This window comes from Nipponia nippon, unplaced genomic scaffold, assembly GCF_047370975.1.
Source record: "Nipponia nippon isolate SJK-2023a ecotype South Korea unplaced genomic scaffold, ASM4737097v1 scaffold_38, whole genome shotgun sequence".
Classification (NCBI taxonomy): domain Eukaryota; kingdom Metazoa; phylum Chordata; class Aves; order Pelecaniformes; family Threskiornithidae; genus Nipponia; species Nipponia nippon.
This window is the reverse complement of record NW_028262356.1, coordinates 1,880,737-1,899,736: the sequence shown is the minus strand read 5'-3', so window position 1 is coordinate 1,899,736 and position 19,000 is coordinate 1,880,737. Positions and strand designations below refer to the sequence as shown.

General features: G+C 71.1%; 2 protein-coding genes across 2 annotated transcripts in view; both read left to right on the top strand.

The window, feature by feature from the left end:
- The window catches only part of SHANK1 (SH3 and multiple ankyrin repeat domains 1), a 48,880-nt gene extending 34,657 nt beyond the window's left edge, over positions 1 to 14,223 (top strand). The window contains 9 exon segments of the mRNA XM_087772942.1: positions 953 to 1,086; positions 1,691 to 1,773; positions 2,558 to 2,581; positions 4,481 to 4,537; positions 5,551 to 5,666; positions 6,558 to 6,657; positions 7,567 to 7,682; positions 8,111 to 9,855; positions 13,493 to 14,223. Of these exon segments, the coding sequence (XP_087629068.1) occupies positions 953 to 1,086; positions 1,691 to 1,773; positions 2,558 to 2,581; positions 4,481 to 4,537; positions 5,551 to 5,666; positions 6,558 to 6,657; positions 7,567 to 7,682; positions 8,111 to 9,855; positions 13,493 to 14,096 (2,979 nt within the window). The 3' untranslated portion in view covers positions 14,097 to 14,223.
- Positions 14,224 to 14,350: 127 nt separating this feature from the next.
- On the top strand, positions 14,351 to 15,934 carry LOC148053695 (uncharacterized). Its single transcript, XM_087772941.1, has one exon. It carries the CDS (start codon positions 14,351 to 14,353, stop codon positions 15,782 to 15,784), a length of 1,434 nt encoding a protein of 477 aa, XP_087629067.1. The 3' UTR covers positions 15,785 to 15,934.
- Positions 15,935 to 19,000: the final 3,066 nt, after the last annotated feature.

The window sequence follows — 19,000 nt, the reverse complement described above, 5'->3', positions numbered from 1 at the left end:
CAGTCGTGTGCATGAGTGTGTGCAGGCGTGTGCATGTGTGCAAGCATGTGCGGGCGTGTGCATGCCTGCTCTGTCATGCTCCGTCACGTTGCGGCGTGCCCTGGCGTGCCCTGGCGTGCCTTGGCATGTCTTGGCGTGCCTTGGCGTGTGCTGGTGTGCCCCGGCGTGCCTTGGCGTGTTGCGGCTGGCCTTGGCGTGCCTTGGCATGTGCCGGCGTGTCAGGGCGTGCCTTGGCATGTCAGAGCGTGTGTTGGTGTGCCCTGGCGTGTGCTGGCGTGTGTCGGTGTGTCAGGGTGTGCCTTGGCGTGCCTTGGTGTGCCCCGGCGTGCCCTGGCGTGTGCCAGCATGTCAGGGCATGCCCTGGAGTGCCCCGGCGTGCCCCGGCGTGTGCCGGCGTGCCTTGGCATGCCCCGGCGTGCCTTGGCGTGTGCCAGCATGTCAGGGCATGCCCTGGAGTGCCCCGGCGTGCCCCGGCGTGTGCCGGCGTGCCTTGGCGTGCCCCGGTGTGCCTTGGCGTGCCCTGATGTGTTGCGGCCAGCCTTGGCGTGCCCTGTTGTGCCCCGGCGTGCCTTGGCGTGCCTTGGCGTGCCCTGGCGTGCCCTGGCGTGTGCCGGCGTGCCTTGGCGTGCCCCGGTGTGCCTTGGTGTGCCCTGACGTGTTGCGGCCAGCCTTGGCGTGCCCCGGCGTGCCTTGGCGTGCCTTGGCGTGCCCTGGCGTGTGCCGGCGTGCCCCGGCGTGCCCCGGCGTGTGCCGGTGTGCCTTGGCGTGCCTTGGCGTGCCCCGGCGTGCCTTGGCGTGCCCTGGCATGCCCTGGCGTGTGCCGGCGTGCCTTGGCGTGCCTTGGCGTGCCCCGGCGTGCCCCGGCGTGTGCCGGCGTGCCTTGGCGTGCCCCGGCGTGCCCCGGCGTGCGTGTGCCGGCGTGTCAGGCGTGCCGTGGCGTGTGCGTGCGCAGGTGAACGGGCAGAACGTGGTCAAGGTCGGCCATCGCCAGGTGGTGAACATGATCCGCCAGGGCGGGAACAGCCTGGTGGTCAAGGTCGTCATGGTCACGCGGCACCCGGAGGCCCCCGAGGGACCCCGGCGCCGCGGTACGGCCCCGCGGCACCTCGGGGGGGGGGGGACCGTGGGGGGGGTCCCGGGGCCATGGGGGGGGGGTCCTGGGGCCATGGGTGGGGGGCCCGGGGCCATGGGGGGGGGTCTGGGTCCATGGGGGGGGGTCCCAGTCCCTGGGGGGGGGGCCTGGGGCCATGGGGGGGGGGTCCCAGTCCATGGGGGGGGGGTCACAGGGCCATGGGTGGGGGTCCCAGAGCCATGGGTGGGGGTCCCGGGGCCATGGGTGGGGGTCCCAGGTCCGTGGGTGGGGGTCTGGGGCCATGGGTGGGGTCCCAGTCCCTGGGGGGTCCTGGGGCCATGGGTGGGGGTCCCAGGGCCATGGGTGGGGGTCCCAGGTCCGTGGGTGGGGGTCGCAGTCCTTGGGGGGGTCCTGGGGCCATGGGTGGAGGCACCCAAGTCCCTGGGTGGGGGTCTGGGTCCATGGGTGGGGGTCCCGGGGCCATGGGTGGGGGTCTGGGTCCATGGGTGGGGGTCCCAGGGCCATGGGGGGGTCCCGGACGCCTGGGTGCATGGGCGGGGGGCTGCCCGGGTCCCCCGGGGGGGGGGGGCCCTGGCACCCCACCCCCCCCCCCGCACCCGCCCCCGCGCAGCCCCGGCGCCTCCCCGCCCCCGCCATTTCCCTGCGCTCCAAGTCCATGACCTCGGAGCTGGAGGAGATGGGTGAGGGGGGGCCCGGGGGGCACCCGGGGGGGGCACCCTGGGGGAGGGGGCACCCTGTGGGGGGCACCCGGGGGGGGGGCACCCGGGGGGGGGCACCCTGGGGGGGGCACCCGGGGGGGGGGGGGGGGCACCCGGGGGGGGGGGCTCTGGGAGGGGTCCCTGGGGGGTTGGGGGGGCTGGGCACCCTGGGGGGGGCACCCTGGGGGGGGGCACCCGGGGGGGGGCACCCGGGGGGGTGTGTGCTGGGGGCGGGGCTCTGGGAGGGGTCCCTGGGGGGGTTGGGGGGCTGGGCACCCTGGGGGGGGCACCCTGGGGGGGGGGGCACCCGAGGGGGGGGGGTCCGGGGGGTCCCGGGGGAGTTTGGGGGGGCTGGGGGTCCCTAGGGGGGCACCCTGGGGGGGGGCACCCGAGGGGGGGGTGCTGGGGGCGGGGCTCTTGGAGGGGTCCCTGGGGGGGGGGTTGGGGGGGCTGGGCACCCGGGGGGGGGGCTGGGGGGCTCGGGGGGGTTGGGGTCCTTGGGATTCGAGGGGGGGCACAGGGGGGGAGGTGTCTGACCTCTGACCTCTGACCTCTGCCCCCATCGGCCCCGCAGTGGAGAAGGGTGAGTGGGGGAGGGGCGGGGGGGGGAGGGGCGGTCCGGGCGTTCCCCCTCCCCCACCCAGGACCCCCTCCCCCCCCCCACGACCCCTTTGACCTTGAAGGGTCCGTGACCCCCCCATGACCCTGTGACCCCCCGTGACCCCCCGTGACCCCGCCCCCGTAACGGCCTCTCCAGCCCCCCCAGTCTCCCCCTGGAAGAAGCGGAGCGGTGAGTGGGGCTCCCGCGCCCCTCGCACGCCCCTCGCACGCCCCTCGCACGCGCGCCCCCGCGCCCCGCTCGCACGGGCCCCGCACACTCATTGCCCACCCACCCCCCCCCCCCGCACACTCATCGCACCCCCTGGGCCTCGCACACGCATCGCACCCCCGTCGTGCACACTCATCGCACGCCCGTGCACCGCTCGCACGGGCCTTGCACACTCATTGCCCCCCCCGTCTGGCACACTCATCGCGCGCTTGTGCACCGCTCGCGCGGGCCTTGCACACTCATCGCATCCTCGTGCACCACTCGCACGGGCCTTGCACACTCATTGCCCCCCAGTCTTGCACACTTGCCCCCCAGTCTCGCACACTCATTGCACACCCGTTCACCACTTGCACGGGCCTTGCACACTCATTTCAACCCCCTTGCACACTCATCGCACCTCCTGGGCCTTGCACACTCGTTGCACTCCCGTGCACCGCTCGCACGGGCCTTGCACACTCATTGCACCCCTTGCACACTCATCGCACCTCCTGGGCCTTGCACTCTCATTGTACCCCCGTGCACCGCTCGCACGGGCCTTGCACGCTCATCGCACCCCCATCGTGCACACTCATCGCACCCCCGTGCACCGCTCGCACGGGCCTTGCACACTCATCGCACCCCCTGGGCCTTGCACACACATCGCACCCCCGTGCACCGCTCACACGGGCCTTATGCACACTCATTGCCCCTCCTTGCACACTCATCGCACCCCGTGGACCTTGCACACTGGTTGCACCCCGGTCTTGCACACTCATTGCGTCCCCGTGCACCGCTCGCACGGGCCTTATGCACACTCGTTGCCCCTCCCTTGCCCACTCATTGCACCCCGGTCTTGCACACTCATTGTACCCTCGTGCTCCGCCCGCACAGGCCTTGCACACTCATCGCGCCCCCTGGGCCTTGCACACTCATTGCAACCCCTGGGACTTGCACGCTCGTTGCACCCCCCCCCATGCACGGCTCGCACGGGCCTCGCACAATCATTGCCCCCCGGTCTTGCACACTCATTGCCCCCCCCTTGCACACTCATCGCACCCCCGTGCACCGCTCGCACGGGCCTTGCGCCCCCATTGCACCCTCAGCACCCATCGCCCCCATCGCCCCACCCCCCAGACCCCTCCCCCCACCCCCCATCGCCTCCCCCAGCCCCCCCACACCCATCCCCCCACCCCCCAGCCCCCCATCGCCCCCATCCCCCCCAGCACCCCCATCCCCCCAACACCCATCCCCCCCATCCCCCCCATCGCCCCCCCAACACCCATCCCCCCCACCCCTCATCGCCCCCCTCAGCACCCACCCCCAGCACCCCCATCCCCCCAACACCCACCCCCCATCCCCCCCACCCCCCATCGCCACCCAGCCCCCCATCCCCCCCACCCCCCAACACCCATCCCCCCCACCCCTCATCGCCCCCCAGCACTCACCCCCATCCCCCCCACCCCCCATCGCCCCAACACCCATCCCCCCACCCCCATCGTCCCCCCAACACCCATCCCCCCAGCGCCCCCCAGCGCCCACCCCCATCGCCCCCCATCCCCCCAACACCCACCCCCCACCCCTCATCGCCCCCCAGCACTCACCCCCATCCCCCCCACCCCCCATCGCCCCAACACCCATCCCCCCATCGCCCCCCCAGCACCCACCTCCATCGCCCCCCATCCCCCCAACACCCATCCCCCCATCCCCCCACCCCCCATCGCCCCCCCCCCCCCCCCCAGCACCCCCATCCCCCTCAACACCCACCCCCCCCAGCCCCCACCCCCCATCGCCCCCCAAACCCCACCCCCCAGCACCCCCATCCCCCTCAACACCCAGCCCCCCCAGCCCCCCCACCCCCCAGCACCCACCCCCTCTCCCCAGAGTACGACCCCTCCTCGGCCACCGAGAAGAAGCGGACGGTCTATCAGATGGCCCTCAGTAAGGGGGGGGGGCCGGGGGGGGGCCCGGGGGCCCTGGGGTTGGGTGGGGGTCCCAGGTGCCTGGGTGCCCTGGGGGTGGGGGGGTCCCTGGGGTGGGGGTCCCTGGGGGGGGTCCCTGGGGTGGGGGTCCCTGGGGGGGCCCGGGGGCCCCTGGGGTTGGGTGGGGGTCCCAGGTGCCTGGGTGCCCTGGGGGTGGGGGGGTCCCTGGGGTGGGGGTCCCTGGGGGGGTGTCCCTGGGGGGGTGTCCCTGGGGGGGCCCCGGGGGGCCCTGGGGTTGGGTGGGGGTCCCAGGTGCCTGGGTGCCCTGGGGGGGGGGCCCTGGGGGGGCCCGGGGGGGCCCTGGGGTTGGGTGGGGGTCCCAGGTGCCTGGGTGCCCTGGGGGTGGGGGGGTCCCTGGGGGGGTGTCCCTGGGGTGGGGGCCCCGGGGGGGCCCTGGGGTTGGGTGGGGGTCCCAGGTGCCTGGGTGCCCTGGGGGGGGGGTGTCCCTGGGGTGGGGGTCCCTGGGGGGCCCTTGGGGTTGGGGGGGTCCTGGACACCTGGGTGCCCTGCAGGGGGGGGCTCCCTTGGGCGGGGGTCCCTGGGGGGTCCCCTGGGGTTGGGTGGGGGTCCTGGACACCTGGGTGCCCTGGGGGGTCCCTTGGGTGGGGGTCACCTAGGGGGGTCTCCCCAGGCCCTTGGGTGCCGTGGGGGGGGGGGGTGGGTGGGGGTCCCTCCCGGACGTCTGGGTGCCCTGAGGGGGGTCCTGGGCACCTGGGTCCCAATGGGGGGGGTCCCTTGGGTGGGGGTCCCCTGGACTTGGGGGTCCCCTGGGGGGGTGGGGGTCCTTCCTGGGCACCTGGGTCCCAAGGGGGGGTCCCTGAACCCTTGGGTGCCCCGGGGAGGGGTCCCCAGGCCTTTGGGTGCCCTGAGGAGGGGTCCCCAGACCCTTGGGTCCCCTGAGGGGGGGTCCCCGGACCCTTGGGTGCCCCGGGGGGGGGTGGGGGTCCCTCCCGGACGCCTGGGTGCCCCCAGACAAACTGGACGAGATCCTGGCCGCCGCCCAGCAGAGCATCAGCGCGGGGGAGGGGCCGGGGGCCCCCCTCCCCCCCCTGGGCAAGAGTCGCCCCAAGGGCTTCTTCAGCCCCGAGGTGGGTGGCCCCTGGGTGCCCCCCCGGGGGGGGGGGGGAGGGTCGGACCCCTTGGTGCCCTGGGGGTCCCAGGAACCTGGGGGTGGGGGTCCCAGACCCCTGGGGGTGGGGGTCCCAGGCGCCTGGGTCCCTTGGGGTGGGGGTGGGGGGGGTCCCCAACACTTGGGTCCCTTGGGGTGGGGGGTCCCAAACCCCTGGGTCCCCTGTGGGTGGGGGTCCTGGATGCCTGGGTGGGGGGGTGAGTGGTCTGGGTGCATGGGTGCCCCAGATGCCTGGGTCCCTTGGGGTGGGGGTCCCAGACCCCTGGGGTGGGGGTGGGGGGTCCCAGAAACCTGTGGGTGGGGGTCCTGAATACCTGGGTCCCCTGATGGGGGGGTCCCGGACCCTTGGGTGCCCTGGGGGTGGGTGGGGGTCCCAAAGCCCTGGGTCCCTTGGGGTGGGGGGGTCCTGGACACCTGGGGGTGGGGGGTCCCAAACCCCTGGGTCCCTTGGGGTGGGGGTCCCTGATGCCTGGGGTCCCTTAGGGTGGGGGGTCCCAAACCCCTGGGTCCCTTGGGGTGGGGGGGGTCCTGGACACCGGGGGGTGGGGGTCCCTGATGCCTGGGTCCCTTAGGGTGGGGGTCCCGGACACTGGGGTCCCCAGGGGGGTGGGGTTGGGGGGTCTCTGATGGGTGGGTGCCCTGGGGTGGGGGTCCCGGACGCCGGGTCCCTTTGGGGTGGGGGTCCCTGATGCCTGGGTCCCTTAGGGTGGGGGTCCCGGACGCCGGGGGTCCCCAGGGGGTGGGGTTGGGGGGTCCCTGATGGCTGGGTGCCCTGGGGTTGGGGGGTCTCTGATGGGTGGGTGCCCTGGGGTGGGGGTCCCGGACGCCGGGTCCCTGACACCCGCCCCAGGCGCCCTTCGAGGCGCACCGCATGGGGCCGGGGGGCTTCGACCGCCCCTTCCTCCCCCCCGGGCCCCCCCACGGGCTGATGCTGCGCCAGAAATCCATCGGTGGGTGCTGGGTGCGGGGGCCGGGGACCCCAGACCCCGGGGGGGGGGGGGGGGGGGGGGGGGAAAGGGCCCGGGTGCCTGGGCCCCGTTTGGGTGGGATTTGGGTGCCCTGGGTCCATTTTGGGTGGGATTTGGGTGCCTTTGGACCGGTTTTGGGGGGGATTTGGGTGCCCTGGGCCCTTTTTGGTGGGATTTGGGTGCCCTGGGTCCAGTTTTTGGTGGGATTTGGGTGCCCTGGGCCCTTTTTGGGTGCCTTTGATCCCCTTTTGGGTGGGATTTGGGTGCCTGGGTCCCTTTTTGGGTGGGATTTGGGTGCCCTGATCTCATTTCAGGGGGGGTTGGGTGCCTGGGTCCCTTTTTGGGTGGGATTTGGTTGCCCTTGGACCAGTTTTCGGTGGGATTTGGGTGCCCTTCGGCCACTTTTGGGTGGGATTTGGGTGCCCTGGTCTCATTTTGGGGGGGGGGGGGGGTTGGGTGCCCTGGGCCCTTTTTGGGTGGGATTTGGGTGCCCTGGGTCCAGTTTTTGGTGGGATTTGGGTGCCCTGGGCCCTTTTTGGGTGCCTTTGATCCCCTTTTGGGTGGGATTTGGGTGCCCTGATCTCCTTTCAGGGGGGGTTGGGTGCCTGGGTCCCTTTTTGGGTGGGATTTGGTTGCCCTTGGACCAGTTTTCGGTGGGATTTGGGTGCCCTGGTCTCATTTTGGGGGGGGGGGGGGGGGTTGGGTGCCCTGGGTCCCTTTTTGGGTGCAATTTGGGTGCCTTTGATCCCCTTTCGGGTGGGATTTGGGTGGGATCCGGGCCCCCCCCCCCCCCCCGGCCCCCGGCGCCCCCCCGGGGCCCGCACCCCCCGAGGTGGGGGGGGGGGCGCTGGGTGCCCCCTCCCCCCCCCTCACCCCTGCCCCTCCCCCCAGGTGCCCCCGAGGAGGACAAACCCTTCCTGGCCCCCCCCAGCGGAAAATTCAGCCGCAGCCTCTCGGTGCCGGGGTCCGACGAGATCCCCCTCCCCCCACCACCTCCCCCCCGAGCCCCCTTACACCACCCCCCACCCCCTTTGGGTGCCGCCCCCCCCCCCCGGGGGGGGGGGCCCTTGGCGCCTTTACAACTTGGGGCGAGGGGGGGAGGGGGGCGGGGGGGGGGGGGGGGGCCCCCAAAACCCCTGCGCCGCAAAGGGCCCTTGGTGAAGCAGACGAAGGTGGAGGAGGGGGGGGCGGGGGGGGGGAGGGGCGGGGGGCCCGGCGGGGGGGAGGGGAGAAGAGCTCCATCGCCATCCCCACCATCGTGGTCAAGGCCCCCTCCACCAGCAGCAGCGGCCGCAGCAGCCGGGGCAGCAGCGTGGAGGCCGAAGGGGGGGCGGGGGGACCCCAAGATGGCCCCCCCCCTCCTGGGGGGGGAGGGGGTCCCGGAGGTGGGACCCCCCCCCACCCCCCACCCCCCACTTTAGATTTCACCTCCCAGTTCGGGGCGGCTTTGGTGGGGGCGGCCAGGCGGGAATGGGGGGGCGACGCGCGGCGGCGCTCCACGCTCTTCCTCTCCACCGAGGAGGAGGAAGATGGCGGCGGGGGGATGGGGCCCCCTCCTCGCCTCCGCCATTCCAAGAGCATCGACGAGGGGATGTTCGCCGGCGAGGTTTACCCGCCGCGGGGCTACCGGACCCCCAAGGCAACGGGGGGAGGCAGCGCCTTCAGCAGCGTGGCCGCCCCCGCCGCCCCGCCGCACGCCGGCCTTTCCGCCGCTCACCCCGGCGCGACGGTCGCGACGCCCGCTCACCCCGGCGCGACGCACGGCGGGACGACCCCGTTACGCCCCGGCTCTGGTTTGCACCCCGGGGCGGGTTGCAAAGGGTTGGCGGCTTTGCAAGCGGCGACGATGCCCTTGCAGTCGGCGGCCTCGGGGTTGGCGGCGTTGCAATCCGGCCTGGCGCCTTTGCAACCGGGGACGGCGGCGTTGCAAGCCGGCATCGCGGCGTTGCAATCGGGCCTGGCTCCTTTGCCGCCGGGGCCGGGCCCGTTGCAATCGAGCTTGGCGTCGCTGCAATCCGGCCTTGCACCGCTGCAAGCCGGCCTGGGGTCGTTGCAACCCGCCGGCGCGGCTTTGCCCTCCGGCGTGGCGGCCTCTTTGCAATCCGGCGTGGCGGCTTTGCAATCGAGCCTGGCGGCTTTGCAACCCGCCGGGCCGCCTTTGCAACCGGCGGGGCCGGCTTTGCAACCGGGAGCGACGGTTTTGCAATCCGGGGTGGCGACGTTGCAATCCGGGGTTGCACCTTTGCAATCCGGGGGGGCGCCTTTACGTTCGGGCCTGGCGCCGTTGCAACCCGAGGTGGCGGCGTTGCAACCCGAGGTCGCGCCGTTGCAACCCGGGGTCGCGCCGTTGCAACCCGGCCTGGCGCCGTTGCAACCCGGGGTGGCTTCTTTGCAAAGCGCCTTGACGCCTTTGCAAGCCGGTCTCGCCCCGTTGCAATTAGGGGGGGCTTTGCAAAGCGCCTCCTTGCAAAAAACCCCCTCCTCCTTGCCTCCCCTCCCCCACCCCAAGGCTCCCCCCGGCAGCCCCCGCCGCTCCAGCCGCCCCCCGTCCCCCGCCGAAAGCTGGGTGCCCCCGCCGCCGCTGCCGCCATCCTCCTCCTCCTCCTCCTCGGAGGCTCGCTTGGAGCTGCGGGTGCGCTTCGCCGAAGCGGGGGGGTTGCTGGCTTTGCCGCCGCCGGCGCCGTCGGTGGACGGGGACGAGGAGCTGCTGCTGGCCGAGCCTTTGCCGCCGCCGTTGGAGTTCGCCAACAGCTTCGAGGGGCCCGAGGGTCCCCCCGTGGGCGACTCGACGGCCTCCAGCCTCACCTCCTACGACAGCGAGGTGGCCACCCTCACCCAAGGGGCACCCGAAAGCCGACGGGGAGTCGCCGGGGCGGCCGGCGGCCCCGAAGGCCCCGAAGTCGTCACCGATTCGGGGATCGAAGAAGTGGACAGCCGCAGCAGCAGCGATCACCCCCCCGAAGGGGGAGAGGGACCCCCACCCTACCCCTCCTTGGGCGAGGGGGGCGAAAGGGTGCGGGCCCGGGGTCGCGGGGGACCCCGGGGGGGCGAGGGCCGGAGGCCGGAGGCCTGGGAGGAGGTCGGACGCGGCGGCGGCGGCGGCGTGGCGGCGGCCTGGCCCCGGGCGGGAGGAGAGGGGCCCTTCGGGGGAGACAGGGCCGGCGCCCCGGGGAGGCACAGGTAGGTGGGGGGGGAGGGGAGGGTGCAGGCGTTGCATGGAGACGCGGGGGGGGGGGGGGGGGGCGGGGGGTGCGGCTCTTGCAGGCGTTGCCGCCATTGCGCACCCTGCAGCCGTTGCATGGATTGGGGGGCGGGGCAGCCATTGCAGCCGTTGCACCCAGCACCCATCCCATGGACTGGGGGAGCGTTGCACCCGTTGCAGCCATTGCACGCCTTGCACCCAGCGCCCGTCGCATGGACTGGGGGGGGGGGGGGCGGTGCACCCACTGCACCCATTGCACCCCTTGCACACCTTGCACCCAGCGCCCGTCGCATGGACTGGGGGGGGGGGGGGCGTTGCACCCATTGCAGCCATTGCACCCGTTGCACACCTTGCACCCAGCACCCGTTGCATGGACTGGGGGGGTGTTGCACCGGTTGCAGCCATTGCACCCATTGCACACCTTGCACCCAGCGCCCGTCGCATGGACTGGGGGGGGGGGGGCGTTGCACCCATTGCAGCCATTGCACCCGTTGCACACCTTGCACCCAGCACCCGTTGCATGGACTGGGGGGGTGTTGCACCGGTTGCAGCCATTGCACCCATTGCACCCATTGCACACCTTGCACCCAGCGCCCGTCGCATGGATTGGGGGGGGGGGCGTTGCACCCGTTGCAGCCATTGCAGCCGTTGCGCACATTGCATACATTGCACCCATTGCACACCTTGCACCCAACGCCCATGGCATGGATTGGGGGGCGTTGCACCCATTGCAGCCGTTGCAGCTGTTGCACCCGTTGCACACCTTGCACCCAGCACCCGTTGTATGGATTGGGGGGGGGGGGGGGCATTGCAGCCATTGCACACACTGCACCCATTGCACCCAGCACCCGTTGCATGGACCTGGGGGTGGCGTTGCACCCACTGCAGACCGTGCACCCAGCACCCATGGCATGGATTGGGCGGGGGCGTTGCACCCGTTGCACCCATTGCACACGCTGCACCCAGCACCCATCGCATGGACTGGGGGGGGCGTTGCACCCATTGCAGCCATTGCACACGTTGCACCCAGCGCCTGTTGCAGCCGTTGCATGGAGGGGGAGGGGCGTCGCAGCCATTGTGCGCATTGCACCCAGCACCCATGGCATGGACTGGGGGGAGGTGTTGCACCCATTGCACACGCTGCACCCAGCACCCATGGCATGGACTGGGGGGGCGTTGCACCCATTGCAGCCGTCGCAGCCATTGCAGCCATTGCACACGCTGCACACATTGCACACGCTGCACCCAGCACCCATCGCATGGAGGGGGGGGGGCGTTGCACCTGTTGCACCTGTTGCACCCATGGCACCCATTGCACCTGGCACCTGTTGCAGCCATTGCATGGATGGGGAGGGGCGTTGCACCCATTGCAGCCATGGCACACGCTGCACACATTGCACACACTGCACCCAGCACCCATTGCATGCATGGGGGGGGGGGGCGTTGCACCCATTGCAGCTGTTGCAGCCGTTGCACACGCTGCACCCGTGGCACCCAGCGCCCGTTGCACCCGTTGCACGGATGCGAGGGGGGTGTTGCATCCATCACAGCTGTTGCAGGCGTTGCACACACTGCACCCAGCACCCATGGCCTGGGCTGGGGGGGCATTGCACCCACAGCACCCGTTGCACCCAGTGCCTGCTGCAGCCATCGCACCCGTTGCATGGATGGGGAGGGCGCTGCACCCAGCGCCTGTTGCACCCATTGCACCGTTGCACCCAGTGCCCATTGCAGCCGTTGCATGGATGGGGAGCGGCGTTGCACCCGTTGCACCCACTGCACACCTTGCACCCAGCACCCATTGCATGGACTGGGGGGGGCCATTGCACCCGTTGCACCCATGGCACCCAGCAGCCGTTGCAGGGGGGGTGGGGTGGGGGGTGGGGGTCCTGCAGCCGTCGCAGCTGCTGCGCGGGCGTGTCGCGGCATTGCACACGTGGCACCCATTGCACATCTTGCACCCATCGCACCCAGCACCCGTTGCACTCATCGCACCCATTGCACCCAGCACCTGTTGCACATCTTGCACCCATTGCACCCTGCACCCATCGCACCCAGCACCCATCGCACCCAGCACCCATTGCACCCAGCACCCATGGCACCCATCGCACCCAGCACCCATGGCACCCATCGCACCCTGCACCCATTGCACCCTGCACCCATCGCACCCTGCACCCATCGCACCCTGCACCCATTGCACCCAGCGCACCCATGGCACCCAGCACCCATGGCACCCATTGCACATCCTGCACCCAGCACCCATCGCACCCAGCACCCATGGCACCCATTGCACCCATTGCACATCCTGCACCCAGCACCCATCGCACCCTGCACCCATCGCACATCTTGCACCCAGCACCCATCGCACCCTGCACCCATGGCACCCATTGCACATCCTGCACCCAGCACCCATTGCACATCCTGCACCCAGCACCCATGGCACCCATTGCACCCATTGCACATCCTGCACCCAGCACCCATCGCACCCAGCACCCATCGCACATCTTGTACCCAGCACCCATTGCACATCCTGCACCCAGCACCCATGGCACATCCTGCACCCAGCACCCATGGCACCCACTGCGTGGATGGGGAGGGTGTGTTGCACCCGTAGCGCCCATTGCACCCAGCACCTATTGCGTGGGGGGGGCATTGCACCCGACGCCCCCAGCACCCATTGCACCCATTGCTCTGATTGCACCCAGCACCCCCATTGCTCCCCAGCACCCATCGCCCCCAGCACCCATTGCACCCGTTGTCCCCAGCACCCCCCAGCACCCATTGCACCCATTGCTCCGACTGCACCTATTGCTCCCATCACTCCCATTGCCCCCCAGCACCCATTGCACCCATTGCTCAGACTGCACCCATCGCCCCCCCAGCACCCATTGCACCCATTGCTCAGACTGCACCCATTGCTCCCATCACCCCCATTGCACCCATTGCTCTGATTGCCCCCATCGCCCCCATCATCCCCCAGCACCCATTGCACCCATTGCTCCGACCGCACCCATTGCCCCCATTGCCCCCCAGCACCCATTGCGTCCATTGCTCAGACTGCACCCATTGCTCCGACCGCACCCATTGCCCCCGGCACCCATTGCACCCATTGCTCTGATTGCACCCATTGCCCCCCTGCACCCATTGCTCAGACTGCACCCATTGCTCCCATTGCCCCCATCGCCCCCATTGCACCCATTGCTCAGACTGCACCCATTGCACCCATTGCACCCATTGCTCCGACCGCACCCATTGCCCCCGTTGCCCCCAGCACCCATTGCACCCATTGCTCTGATTGCCCCCATCGCCTCCATCATCCCCCAGCACCCATTGCACCCATTGCTCAGACTGCACCCATCGCCCCCCCAGCACCCATTGCACCCATTGCTCTGATTGCCCCCATCGCCTCCATCATCCCCCAGCACCCATTGCGCCCATTGCTCAGACTCCACCCATTGCCCCCATTGCCCCCAGCACCCATTGCGCCCATTGCTCAGACTCCACCCATTGCCCCCATCACTCCCATCGCCCCCCAGCACCCATCGCCCCATTGCTCCGACCGCACCCACCGCCCCCCAGCACCCAGCACCCCCCACTAACCCCTTCCCCCCGCAGGCTCCCCGACACCCCCGGCCCCCCCCCGCCCTCCGCCAAACCCTCGGCCTCCTCCTCCTCCTCCTCCTCCGCCGCCGCCGCCGCCGCCGCCGCCGCCGCCGCCCTCTTCCCCAACTGGCCGCCCCCCAAGTCCCCCCTCGGCACCCTGGGGGGCGCGGGGGGGGAGCTGGAGGTGCGCCCCCCGCTCCGACGCGCCCCCAGCCCCGCCACCCTCCCCAGCGAACGCCGCGGCAGCCCCGCGCCGCGCCCGGCCTCCTTGCCCACCCTCCCCGCCGCCCCGCTCTACGCCGGATTCCTGGAGCTTCGAGGGGGCCCCGGCGCCTTCGGGGAGCTGCCCCCCGCCCGCTCGCTCTCGCCCACCCGCCCGCCGCCCCCCGACAAACCTTTCGGGGCCAAACCCTTGGCTTTTTGGAGCAAATTTGACGTGGCCGATTGGTTGGAGTACTTGAACTTGGGCGAACACCGCGCTCGCTTCCTCCACAACGAGATCGATGGCTCCCACCTGCCCTCCCTCACCAAGGAGGACTACATCGACCTGGGCGTCACCCGCGTCGGCCATCGCATGAACATCGACCGGGCCCTCAAGCTCTTCTTGGAGAGGTGATGGTGCCGGGGGGGCGCCGGGGGGAGCGGGGCGGCCCCCCTGGGTGGGGGGTGGGGAGGCGGGGGGTGCAACGCGGCGTGCCGTGGGACAGGGCCGCCGCCGCCGCCGCCGAGCCGGGATGGGAGCCACGGGGGCAACGGGCCGGGGGCGAGCGCCGGGAGGAGGAGCGCCGAGGCGGGGACGCGCGACCAGACGGGGATGCGCCACGGGACGTGGGCGTGCAAAGGGACACGGACGTGCAACGGGACCTATGCATGCAACGGGACGTGGGCGTGCAACGGGACTCGGATGCACAACGGGACGTGGACGTGCAACAAGGTGTGGGCGTGCAAAGGGACACGGACGTGCAACGGGACCTATGCATGCAACGGGACGTGGGCGTGCAACGGGACATGGACGTGCAACGGGACCTATGCATGCAACGAGACGTGGATGTGCAACGGGACGTGGACGTGCAACAAGGTGTGGGCGTGCAAAGGGACATGGACGTGCAACGGGACGTATGCATGCAACGGGACGTGGGCGTGCAACAGGACATGGATGTGCAACGGGACGCAGACATGCAACGGGACGTGGATGTGCAACGGGACGTGGATGTGCAACAAGGTGTGGGCGTGCAAAGGGACACGGACGTGCAACGGGACGTATGCATGCAACGGGACGTGGGCGTGCAACAGGACATGGATGTGCAACGGGACGCAGACATGCAACGGGACGTGGATGTGCAACGGGACGTGGACGTGCAACAAGGTGTGGGCGTGCAAAGGGACACGGACGTGCAACGGGACTTGGATGTGCAACGGGACGTGGGCGTGCAACGGGACATGGATGTGCAACAGGATGTGGATGTGCAACAGGACTTGGATGCGCAACGGGACGTATACATGCAACAGGACGTGGGCGTGCAACGGGACTTGGATGTGCAACGGGACGTGGATGTGCAACAAGGTGTGGGTGTGCAAAGGGACCCGGACGTGCAACAAGATGTGGACGTGCAACAGGACCTATGCATGCAACGGGACTTGGATGTGCAACAGGACGTGGATGTGCAAAGGGACGTGGACGTGCAACAAGACCCGGATGTGCAACGAGATGTGGCCGTGCAAGGAGACGTGGACGTGCAACGGGACGTGGACGTGCAACGGGACATGGATGTGCAACAGGCCACGGACGTGCAAAAGGACATGGACGTGCAACGGGACACAGATGTGCAATGGGATATGGACGTGCAACAGGACGTGAGCGTGCAAAAGCATCTGCAGCAGGACATGGGCGTGCAACAGGACGTGGACGTGCAACGGGACATGGGCGTGCAACGGGACATGGGCGTCCAAGAGGACGTGGGCGTGCAACAGGACGTGGACATGCAACAGGATGTGGGCGTGCAATGGGACGTGGGCGTGCAACGGGACATGCAACGGGATTTGCAACAGGACAGGGGTGTGCAACGGGAGACGAGTGTGCAAGAGGAGATGGGTGTGCAACAGGGCGCGCAACAGGACAGGGACGTGCAATGGGACATGAGTGTGCAACAGGAGCTGGAAATGCAACGGGACACGGGTGTGCAACGGGGCGTGCAACGGGACGAGGGCGTGCAACGGGGCGCGCAAGAGGGTGTGCAAGAGCCCATGAGCGTGCAAGGGGACGTGGGCGTGCGAGGGGGGGGGCAGCAGGACGCGAGCGTGTGACGGGGGCGTGCAACGGGACGCGGGCGTGCGAGGGGACGGGGCCCTGCAGCAGGGGAGCCAGAAACGGGGGGAGCGGGACCCCCCCAGGGCCCCCCCCCCCATGGGACCCCCACCCATGGGACCCCCCCAGGCCCCCCTGCACCCATGGGACCCCCCGAGACCCCCCATGGGACCCCCCAAAGCCCCCCCCCCATGGGACCCCCCCCCATGGGACCCCCCCCACCCATGGGACACCCCCAGACCCCGCTGCACCCATGGGACACCCCCCCCATGGGACCCCCCCCCGGGACCCCCCAAAGCCCCCCCCCCCATGGGACCCCCCACCCATGGGACACCCCCCCCCGGGACCCCCCAAACGCCCCCCACCCATGGGAGCCCCCCAGGGACCCCTCCACCCATGGGACCCCACCCCAGAGACCCCCCCCCCCAAACCCCCCCGCACCCATGGGACCCCCCGACCCCCACCCCCCCCACCCATGGGACCCCCCCCCCCCCAGCCCCCCCTGCACCCACGGGACCCCTCCCCCCCCCCCCCCGGGGCAGGGGACCCCCCCCGTGCGCGTGCGCAGGGCCCGGGCCGAGGGCGCGGGTGCCCGGCACCCACGCGTGGCGCGCGTGCAAGGGGGGGGGGGCGGGGGCCACTGTGGCACCCGTGGCGCGCGTGCGACGCTCACACGCGTGTGCGCTGCGCGTGCCGGGCCCGCGCGCAAGAGCGGCAGCGCGTGACCCCCGCCCCTCGCACCCGCGGCCGCTTGCACGCGCACGCTCGCACACGCATCCCCGGGCACGCCGGGCCCTTGCACGCACGGGGCCCCTGCGGAGGCGTAGGTACCCTTGCACACTCACGCCCGCCCTTGCACACCCACGCACACGCAGGCCTGCCCTTGCACATGCAGACACTTGCACGCGTGCCCTTGCACACACACGCGCACAGATGTGTCCCCCCTGCCCGGCTCCCGCACACCCGCACGTGTCCCTTGTGCACACGCACACACTTGCACGCGTGCCCTTGCACACACGCATGCACACGTGTCCCTGTGCACGGCTCCCTTGCACACCCGGGACTCACGCACACACTTGCACGCGTGCCCTTGCACACACCGGCACACGCATCCCAGTGCACGGCTCCCTTGCACACGCACGGGTCCCTTGCACACACGCACCTGAACACACAAACGCTTGCACACGTGCCCTTACACACGCACGCACGCGTGGCCCCGTGCACGGCTGCCCCTTGCACACACGCGCGCACACACACGTCCCCTTGCACACGCACCACGCACACGGCTCCCCGGGCACGGCTCCCTCGCGTGCACACACACACACGTGCCCCTTGCACACGCACACTCGCACACCTGCCCTTGCACGCACAGTGGCACACCCATCTCCCTGCACACATCCCTTGCACCCGCACCCGTGTCCCCGTGCACGAGGCCCTTGCACGCGCGCACACGCTTGCGCGCGGGCCCTTGCACACGCGCACACACACAGGTCCCCGTGCATGGCTCCCTTGCACACGCATGCTTGCACACACACGTCCCCGCGCACGAGCCCCTTGCACACACGCATCCCCCTTGCGCACACACAGGCTTGCACACACACACACACATGCGCGCGCATGAGCCCCTTGCACTCGCACCCACACTCGCACGCGGGCCCTCGCGCACGCACAGCTGCCCCCCCCCCCCTTGCACACCCCTCCCCCCGTGCACGGCTCCCTCGCCCACACGCGTGCCCCTTGCACACGCGCACACGCTGGCACGCGGGCCCTCGCACACGCAGACACGCCTCCCCGTGCCCACGCCCCTCGCACACTCACTCACGTGCCCCTCGCACACTCACGTGCCCCCCGCCCCCGTGCCCTTGCACACGCACACGTGACCCCGTGCCCACCTCCGTTGCACACGCGCGTGCCCCTTGCACGCGCACCCCCTCCCCCTCCCCGCGCATGCTCACGTGACCCCCCCCCCCGGCCTCGGCCGGCTCTAAGGGCTCTCGTGTCGTCGCGCCTCGCCCCGCCCCCCGCCCCGCCCCCCCCGAGGCAACGACCAATCACACGAATGTCTTCCAGTGCCCCTCCCCCCCGGGCGCCTGGCTCCCCTCCGGGGGAGGGGGAGGGGCGGGGGAAGGGGCGCCCCCCCCAAATTCACTGTGACCCCGGGGGGGGGAGGGGAGGCTGCACTGGGGGGAGGGGCGATGGGGCTCTCGTTACCCCCCTCCCCCCGGCTTAATGACCCCCCCCGCCCGGGGCTTTAATTGCCCCGCCCCCCGCTCAGTGCCCCTCCCCCACCCGCCCCCAGCGCACCCAGGCGTCCCCTCCCCCTCCCACCCCCAAATAAAAGCACCCACGCGTCCGGGCCCCTCCCCCACCCCCACTATAGAGAGGACCCACCCGTGCCCCTCCCCCACCCGTGCCCCTCCCCCACGCCAGAAAGGCCCCTCCCCCCCCCGGGAGACCAGTGGCCCCCCCGCCCCTCCCCCCGCTCTCTGCCCCCCTCCCCCCCGCTCTGCCGACGCTGCCCCTCCCCCCGCTGTGCCCCTCCCCCCCCGTGTATAGAGGCTCGGGTGTAATTAATGACGTCATTACCGGATTTTATTTGCAAATATAAAGTATCGGCGAAAGAGCCCCCGCGCGTGCAAAGGCTGAGTGTGCAACGGGGGGGGAGGGGCGGGGGGGCGTGCAACGGGGGGGCGGGGCGGGGCGCGCCACGGCCGGTGAGTGTGCACGGGGGGGTGGGCGTGCAAGGGGGCGTGCAAAGGGGCTGCAAAGTGAGTGTGCAAGGGGGGGTGGGCGTGCAAATGGGCGTGCGAGGGCTGATGGGTGTGCAAAGGCGGGTGAGTGTGCACAGGGGGGATGGGCGTGCCAATGGGTGTGCAAGGGCTGATGGGTGTGCAAGGTGTGCAAAGGCAGGGGCATGCAAAGGGGCGTGCAACGGCGGGTGAGTGTGCAAGGGGTGCGCAAAGGTGGGTGGGCGTGCAAGGGGGGCTGGGCGTGCAAATGGGCGTGCGAGGGCTGATGGGTGTGCAAGGGCGGGTGAGTGTGCAAAGGGGGATGGGCGTGCAAATGGGCGTGCGAGGGCTGATGGGTGTGCAAGGCGTGTGCAAAGGCGGCTGGGTGTGCAAGGGGGCGTGCGAGGGCGGGTGAGTGTGCAAAGGGTGGGTGGGCGTGCAAATGGTTGTGCGAGGGCCGATGGGTGTGCAAGGGGTGTGCAAAGG